At 38.1% G+C, this 9,511-nt stretch overlaps 1 protein-coding gene across 1 annotated transcript; it reads right to left on the minus strand.

Annotated features, from left to right (window-relative positions):
* On the minus strand, positions 1-7,622 carry adra1d (adrenoceptor alpha 1D). The gene is made up of 2 exons (XM_062430857.1): positions 6,385-7,622; positions 1-1,337 (listed from the first exon to the last, which is right to left on the minus strand). The coding sequence occupies exons 1-2, from the start codon at positions 7,340-7,342 to the stop codon at positions 787-789; spliced, it is 1,509 nt and encodes a 502-aa protein (XP_062286841.1). The 5' UTR covers positions 7,343-7,622; the 3' UTR covers positions 1-786.
* Positions 7,623-9,511: the final 1,889 nt, after the last annotated feature.

The raw sequence follows: 9,511 nt of genomic DNA on the forward strand, positions 1-9,511 counted from the left end.
TACAGTTAGGTGGGCCAAGTATATGTATGGGTTTGTATTTGAACAAGTGAACATGTCAGTGGGAAAAGGTCAAGTTATAAATCCAACACTTATAATAAATACTGTGCAGCACTCTAATTCTTAGCTGGCTCCTTATCTTTACAATGCCTTGTCAAAACAAAATGATAGATGAAGTATCATAATTCATTCTAACATATTACATTTGATTAATTTCAGACATTTCAGCAACAACAGAAATTGCTCTCATGACTTTAATGTCCCTTTGTTACAGCCTCAAAACTTTTGTTTCAATTGGTTACAGTTGTGTGATTAATTTATTTTTTAATCAGCTGAATCACAGTCATCACACAGTGTCAGATGGCTAATAAAAACATGGAGACTGCCTGATATAAATGTAAAGAAAGAATAATAATAATAATGATAAAGATGCCAAAAGTGCATACACAGATGAACTGTAGGCCAAGGAGCACCAACACACAGTGCTTCCAAGTACCAGCGGTAAAATAAAGCCCAAGGAGCTGGCTACTTTTGTGTCCACATCTAAAAACACAGCTTTAAGCTGTTCACAAGACTTTTCATCCAAATAAACATGATGGTCATGAGGGATTGATAAAACGATTTAGTCCTGTTTATGCTGGGCTCAAGCCATCATTCTTGGTCCACAGCTTTGATCGAGCTTTGATTCTCAGATATTTTGTGAGCACAAAATTACGTCCTATCAGTCTGTCTTGCATGTTGGTCCAATATGGCTCTTTGAAAATAAATAAAACATTCTCTGGTGCCCCTCTAAATGTCAGTCTCTTTCAGGCCATAACATTCTGCCAGGTCATAGAACTGATAACTGCTCTGCTCACAGGCATTGTAAATCCCCATAGAGACTGTGTCGACTATTTCAATCCGGCCCACTGCAGGTGTGGCACCTTTTCCTGTCCCTCCCTTGATTTTATTTGACAGATTGTTCACTTTCTCTTTGAGCTGGAAGGAGGACTTTTGCAGCGGTGGAAACAGGCTCCATCTCTTAAAACTTAGTGAGCGCCCTTTCCCCTTGTGTAACAAAGAGCTGCCACAGGATTCATGCACAGTATAGCCAGGCTTATATTCTCCTCTCTGATCCCTTGTCATTCCCCTGACGGCTGTCCGCCACCTTTGGTCGTAGAAGCGACGCAGGACCCTCCGTCTGTGGTGACACTGGCACCTGAGGAGCCGAGTGAAAGCCCGCTGGAACTCTTTAATGGAGCAGGGGTAAATCATGGGGTTTATGCAGCTGTTGAAGTAGCCCAGCCAAAAGACCACTTTGAACACAGTTTCAGATGGCTTCAGTGATGGGAAGAAGGAACCTGGAAGGATATAAATTCATTAGGAATATTTGTGAGTATAAATACACAGTTTATACACACCATAAAAGTACAAAATAGTGTTAGCCATCATCAATGTTATTATTAACATCTGTGCTTTACCCATTGTGACATGTCAAAATGTCCTCTGTGAAAACAGTCTAGTATTCCATAAACATGTTTCAGCACTTTGATAGTATGATAGACACAGTTTAATTTGTCAATGATTTATTGAGCAGAAGTAGCTGTGTTGTTGTGCTTATTAATAGGAACAAAGGAGGTCCTGAAATTTTGGTGGATTTTTATTAATGGCACAATTATTTACAGAACCAAAAGCCCACAGAACTCGATAATGATGCCTGTGCTTGAGTAGAATAGAGACAGAATATATGATAAGATGTTTTCTTGTGATCTCTTAAATTATTTATATTGATGCATGCTTGTTTCATATTGACCAGGCTGCTAACAAAGCACATGGTATTTAAAAAGATGCAATCTCTGAGATTATATAAGGGGAAACTTGTTGTAATGTTTCATGTGAGATGGCATCAGCCCAGACTCAGTGTAACACTACTTAATTCATAGACACATGAACCCTGCCATGGACAAATTTTAAATACCCCCCTCTTCAATTTTCCTCAGGATGATGGAACATGGAAATTTGCCTTAAGCCATTTCAAATCATTCAAATCATCATTCAATCAACGTTTTGTGGAGTTCTTGCATATAACATTACGGCATGGTGATTAAACATAGACAAAAACATACATGTTTGAGATAGAAGGTCCTTTTTTCATTTCTTTATACTTGCAAAGGCAATTTTGCTATGGCATGCTGTTTTTCATGGAATGTTGCCTTTTCCTATTTCTTTCTAGTTTTTCTTGTCTTCCTAGGCTTGAGTTGACCCTGGACACAGAGGAAATATATCACAGTGCTAATGTCAAGTCTGTGCTGCCTGATCCCAGAAGTCCAATTTCATTTCAGTTCTGGTAATACAATGAAATAGCTGAAATGGTCTGTGATTTTCAAAGTACTGGTTTCATGCTGTTTTGACATCAGCTACCAACGACATACTGAGCACTGACAAATGCAAATCTGTGGCAAAAAACCTGAAGCTGTTCTTGCCTTGTGAATAATATAGCAGAGGTCTGAGCCTTGAAGCTCTTCTGCAATAATGTACTAGGTGTGTAGCATACTTTGCCTTTTGGTCTGTCTCAACATGGTTAAAGATTAAAATGAATAAAGTGATTAAAGGAAGTGATGGTCTCCAATGAGTCTTATTACTGGAATGACATGACCTTAATTACTGAGCAAGTTATTCACTGCTATGACGCACTACCACAATACCATGACAACAGATAATATTTTTATGTATTTTTTTTAATTTATTTATTTTTTAAACTTTTTTTAACTTGTCCACAAGATATTTGCAATTTGTAATCCTTTGTGAAGATGTAATGTTTTAAAAATTCACACTGGCTCATATCCTTGTACAAATCATAAAGCCAGACAGCAATTAATGCCTCATTTTGAAATCCATCAAGGCATCGGGGGACCTGCACAATTTCTCCAACAAACCTTTAGGTACAGAGCTTAGGGAATTATCTTTTTGACATTTAATATTCTGTGTGAAGGTAAACATGCTTGGGTTTTTAAAACTCACAATATATGGCCACCAAGGACTATGCTATAGTTCAGTGAATACACCCAGTGCTGTTCAAACCATAGTGGCATAATAATACAAAAACCTACTATTAATACTTACTTACTTCAATATTTACAACAATTATAGCAATGCAAAAATGAAGAAGCTTCAGGGTGCTTTAATGATGCATTCAGAATCATGCTTAAACTTCCAAGATGGATGAGTGCAAGTAATATGTTTCTAACAATGTCCCCTCTTCTAATGCTTAGCTGAGGATTTTAATGTAAAAATTCATGGTTTGGTTAAATGAATCAAAAACTAAAGTCATAATGGCATTAGCCCAGCCTACACTGACTACAGTGACACAAAATACTCCTCTTGTTTTTGGAAGCATTGAAACACATGTCTGTATCTGTTATAACAGTGTATATCTGTACTGTCCTTGTATTATCTTGTGTTTTATTCTATTTTATTTAAATGTTATTGATATGGACCTGTGGATCCATCAGAAATAAAGTTGCATATTCTTTTTCTTCTTCTAACAGCAATTGTGACTGCAATTATTACAATAGATATTCTCAAAACAAGGAAAGGAAACGTGGATACTTCAGTTGATGAACAAGTATAATGCACACAGATGAAGACCACATAAAACTAATTGTATCAATGAAAGCACAGGCATAGTGATCAAGTTTAACTGAAGTAATACAAAAGTTAATTATACTATTCATTTCAATGCATAAATTATTGTTGTGATGACAGAAGGTCTCTAATTACACATTCACTGTGAAACCAGATCATCCCTATAGTGCAAGTGTATTGTTTGATAATTTATAAATACACAATACCTTTGAAACACAGAGGTCAAGTGTGTAGATATTATTATTATTTTAACAGAATTAATGTACAGTTTAACTGTTTGATAATTTATGGAATCAATGTTATTGCTATAATGCATGTTGTGAAGAATCAAAGATAAATATATTTTATTAGACCATTCATACTAAAAGGCTCATTCTATATTCCCTGTGAAATATTGTTTTGTTTTGTATTGCATCCACTACTGGGAGACAGAATGCATTTGAAGTAAATTTGAAAAGATTTCTCTTTATTAAATCAGTTTCTGGCGATAAAAAACCCAACATTATTCATGAATCCAGTGCACTAATATACGCAAATGGTGTGTTAGGGCACTCTCACCGGACTTTCAGATGAGTCAGACTACTCTGTCTGAATTTGCATCATCACAGAGAAAGGGCCTGGTTGGCATAAGAGGTGCTAAAAAGTGAATGTCTGTCTCTTAGCGAAAGGTTACTCATTAATGATGTGTCCCTACGACGTACCAATGTCATCAATCCATCCAACTGACCAAGTATGGATGAGCAACAGCATAAATTGTGTGTTGTGAGTGTGCCACGTGTATCAATCACTCAGAAAACCCCATTGGAATGAATCCAACAACATTGTGAAACTTTGCTGTTCCCTGTGGGGACTACTTCCTCCAGGGAGATCACAGTTTGGGGTCAAATTGCAGAACAACATGTCAAAAACTTCTGCAACTTCTGGAGGGATTAAAGAGTTCAGATGATTTCCAGCAAGAAGCTTAAATCCCTAAAAATGCAATCAATCATTTAAATGTCATCTATAAGATACTATATAGAAACTACAAATTGGTTTACGTGATAAAGGTATTCAAGATAGTCTGACTTTCTTTATCCTGCAAGGCCTATAAATTAACCCTCTACTATCTATCAGGAATCAAACATTTAAAAGAAAGTACGTAATATATCATTCAATCTATTTTCTCAGAGCTAAGTCTTCCATTTAGCAGAGTTCCTTTTTCTTTTGTCTTTTGGATAGTGTAGTGCCACACTGAGAGTCGTTTCACAAGGTCAGGTAGTCAAATCTGATCACACATTTAATATATGATAGTGCTAATGAAAATGGTTTCATATAAAATGTTTTATGATCAGTTGCAAAGTCATGTTTAAAGTTACCTTTGTTGTCTCCTTGTTTGCCCCTGATCCTTATGCTGTGACTAAGTCTTCCTGATATAAATAAACTTGCCCTTTTCACTTCCACTGACTGCATGAATAAAGTGATTATCAGCACACGTTCAATGTCTTGCACCTTTTCTCTCCCTGCAGGGTTTTTTTTTTAATCACTATAAATTCTTTAAATGTAGATGTACAGTAGGAATGTGAGTGCTGTGAGTGCTACCTCTGATAAAATACCAGCCATTTGTTCATAATGACTTTTACAATCAATTATGTGGAATATATGCCTTCAGTTTGATTTGTGTATAGCCATAACGACTTCCATTGGCCATCCCCACTGTGGGGCCCTTTCAACCATCTGCAGCGATTAGTGAATGGCTGTATTTATTTATTCGTGCTCCACTCTACGTCCTATATATCTCGTCCTTTCAATACAGGGTCGAATTTTAGAGCTAGTCTCAACATTAACACCTATAGTCTTTATTCTACGATGCATTTTTTTAATTTATTTTTTATTTTCAAGACTTTCAGGTTGCATTTAATTTAATCATTTTTGCAATGACCTTTCACTACAAAGAAAGTAGACCTTTAACAAAACACCAACCTAACAAGATCTTTGCATCATAATTGTATATTTCTATGTGGTACTCTTACTAAAACGGGTACACTGGTACTAATGGGCAGCTGTGATGTTTGCAGGGTGCTGGAAACATTTAGTTTTAGCGTGCACATTACTGAAGAATGCCAGTCTATTATTGCTGCTCTTGTATAAATGGGATAAGAGCCATCTGATAAAATTGACCCGCAGAAAAATTACAGGCATGAAAACAATCCACATTAATAGTCGTGTTGCTATTGCAGACCTTTTCTGACCGAAACTGTTTTTACTGTAATAACGAGATAACAATCTTAGTTGTTTTTTTTATAGATAGTATGTTTTTAATTCCCAAAAATAAACAGCGAATGGACTTTTCTGTTTTCTGATATGCCCTTAATCTTACTGCCGCCTACAGGCTTTCTTAACAAGAAGTGTGTTGGTTGAATTCTGGCGTGCGTTTGCAGACCACTGCTGCCAGGGTTGCAGTAAATTATCAGGATTTACAGCTAATTACTCGAAAATGTTCTATTCAGTCCCAGTGACGTGATTGCATTAATTATTACAGCCAAGCTAAATATATCTCATATTACTGCAAACGATTTATATCCACATTACTATCAGCCGATGTGTTGATAATCACACATTCAAATAAGCGACAGAACTTGAAGTTGTGTGATATATATTTTTTTTAATTTGCTCTTTTGATGCTCTAGAAATCTACTATGTAACAATGCTCCTTTGTACAAGACGCACGGTAGCGCATTGTACGCAGTGCCAGAGTGAACAGACATATCAAGTTATAGGACCTACCCATGGGTAGAAGGAAGAAAAAGGGCAGCCAACACAGGATGAACATCCCCACGACGATGGCGAGGGTTTTAGCAGCTTTTTTCTCCCTGGAAAACTTCATCAGCCGCACAGAGAGCGAACTTCGAAACGGGTGGTTTTTGTTGCTCTTTGAGCTGTCCGGACGTGCATCCTCCAGCACGCTGCGACAGTGTATCCGAAGGACCACTTCCATCGACTTATTTCTCTCTCGTTTGACACCCGCTTCTAAACTCTTAGTAGTCCTGCGGGCCACCACATAGACCCTAAAATACATGATGAGAATGACCATGAGCGGGAGGTAGAAAGAAAAGAGCGAGGAGAAGAGCGCGTATCCCGGCTCCTCTGTGATCTTGCAGATGCTCTCATCTACAGGCGGTGGTTCCTTCCATCCCAGCAGCGGTCCAACAGAGATAACCGTGGATGATACCCAAACTAAGATTAAAATAGCCACTGCCTTCCTCTCTGTCATTATACTGGGGTATTTAAGACAGTGTTTCACACCTATGTACCGGTCGATGGAGATGATGCAGAGGCTGAGGATGGATGCGGTACAGCAGAGCACATCCACCGCTGCCCAGATGTTACAGAAAACACGGCCAAACACCCAGCATCCCAACACTTCCAAAGACGCAGAGAAAGGCAGCACAATAATACTCAACAGCAGGTCTGCCATAGCTAAATTGACAATGAAATAGTTTGTGACAGTCTGTAAATGTTTATTACACACCACAGACAGGATAACCAAAATGTTCCCAACGATTGCCACCAAAATAAAAACGGAGAGAAATATCCCAACCCCGACAACCTGTGAGTCCAATGTGAATTTCCTGCACGACGTGTTGCTGTTGTTGGGAAATATATGATCCAAAACAGATCCATTGAAAGCTTCAGTGAAATAGATCCCATAGTTGCTTTCGTTCCTCAAGCTAGAGTCTGTCATTTTGAAACGCCATAAAGAGAACTTTAGAGTAAGTTTGCTGAGGAAAGCAGTGTGTTGGGCATTATTTCAGTCTCATTTGCGTTCTCGTCCCACCAAGAAAAAAATCAAGCGGGTGTCCTCGCAGTCAAAATTTGCCACGGGAAATTAACCAAGCAAGGAATGCTATTTAAAAAACAGAAATATAAGAATAGCCCATGTAGACAGAGGGAGATTTATGCAGGACTAAGTCTTTTTTTTTAACAAGAGAAGAATTCAACGCAATAAATAGTGTTGGTATTAGGTTCGCAAAGTAAGGATGCAAAAGTAAATCAAATAGCCTAAATATGGCTTCATCGTTCCCTGCGCTGGTTTTCCACTGGTGGCATCCTTTCTAACAACTCCCTGATCACAGAGTCAGAGCTGGTACAGCAGGTCTGAACCTACAGCTCCACCCACACGTCAAATATTTACTGTTGTGTTCACTGTCTCCACAAGAGAGCGTACCTCTAAATCTGGTCACCAAGTCCATATGGCACACTAATTGAAACTGGTCAGCCACTTTTCATAAAATTTACGTGACGTATTTTAACCTATAGGTGTCAAATGCAGCATCTATTTGTATTCAAATTTAATAAAAATGTTTAAAGGTGTTATAAAACAATGGGTCTTGATAGAAAAATATTGTTTTAACAGAAGAGAGAAAAAAAGCTGTAACAACTCATTTTCCCCTCTGCATAGATAAGACAAAGCATCATCAGTCAGATCATCTAAACTGCCACAGGGCACCAACACAACAGCTCTGACACCAGAGTGAAAACTTAGTGCCTTGAGGCAAAGCTGTGAAGTTTCCCAGTGACACCACAGCTGCCATCCCCAGGCCTAGTGTGCATAACTTAAGTAGAAGGACAGGCCTGTGCAAACCACCAGGGAGCCTGGAGGAGAGGAAAGGTCAAAAGGCAGTGTCACAGAGGAGATAAACAAGCCCTGCATGGGAAAATATCAGCCCAAGAAGCAAAATCACCACTTGGACTAGTGTGATGAGACACTCTGTTGTCACATATTGAATACTCTATATGGTTTAATCCATAAATAAAATGGTAAAAAAGCTGTAAAAAGTTGCTAAAGATACTTATGTTGACCTAAGATTACTGTACCTAATAAATGGATTAAATTCTAGATTTTAGAGAAGACAGTAGTGCTCCAGATTCTGCTGAGGTTGGACTACTGTTATGCTGATCATTCCTTGCTAATTGTAGTTTGCAAACCATCTCTTATTGTTTAATTTAAAATGAATTAATGTAATTACCTGAGGTTGAGAGTATACATTGTTGTTCCCTGCAAGTGTCACTAAAGTTAAAAAATGTCAACTGTTATTTGTTGGGCTCCATCAATGTTTTCATATTAGTTTTAAAATAAACTATAAGTCCATAGTCACGTCAAGTCTAATTATGATAACACACCAGAAAACAAAGTTGCTTTATATACAAAATACATCTTTGGTTCATGCACTCCACCACACATTCAAACCAACCACTGCGCTACTTTGGCTAAAAAAGCACACATCATGTATCAGCCGCCTTGGTCTAATATGCTCTTCCTGTGGACAGCAGCACTTCTGTTTCTAGTCACGGTGGGTCTCTCAGCTGTCAGAGCACATCCTCATTATTGAATTTATAAAAAACCTACAATCTCATCATGCACACCTGCTCTTCTTATGAGAGGGCTAAATCTGCAGTCATGCAGAGCCAACTTTAGACCACACCATACAGGATAGAAGGCTTGATGGCACAGAACATGGGCCTGTCAGAAATATGTTTCAGATAATGATATACAATATCAGATGAATTCTAGTTAGTGATAGCTAAAGATAATGTTCTCATATCCACTGATCAATCTACTTCTGACTCATCATCTTCTGAATTTATTTCAATCAGGAGAGACCAGAGAATGAAGTAAAATAATGTTTATTATGCAGATGATATTAAGTAGGTATTGTCATAGTCTTTGGCGCTTGGACTCTGCAGGGAGAATTTTTGAATCGAAGGACGTCAGTCCTGAGCATCAGCATGATAGATCCCCCCATGGAGTCCAGACACTGGTGGTGGTGGCTGATTAGCTCGATTAATCAGTCTTGGGCCAAATCACAACAGGCTGATGAAGTTGAAGTGTTGCATTGAGGAATCTGAAGAC

Source organism: Scomber scombrus, chromosome 2 (genome assembly GCF_963691925.1).
Source record: "Scomber scombrus chromosome 2, fScoSco1.1, whole genome shotgun sequence".
Lineage (NCBI taxonomy): Eukaryota > Metazoa > Chordata > Actinopteri > Scombriformes > Scombridae > Scomber > Scomber scombrus.

What these genes read in the sequence shown, in the direction of transcription:
- adra1d (XM_062430857.1), bottom strand. Translation starts at nt 7,342, where the DNA reads ATGACAGACTCTAGCTTGAGGAACGAAAGCAACTATGGGATCTATTTC. An exon ending in TTTCTTCCTTCTACCCATGG is followed by an intron (nt 1,338 to 6,384) that starts GTAGGTCCTATA and finishes ATATCCTTCCAG; the next exon opens with GTTCCTTCTTCCCATCACTG.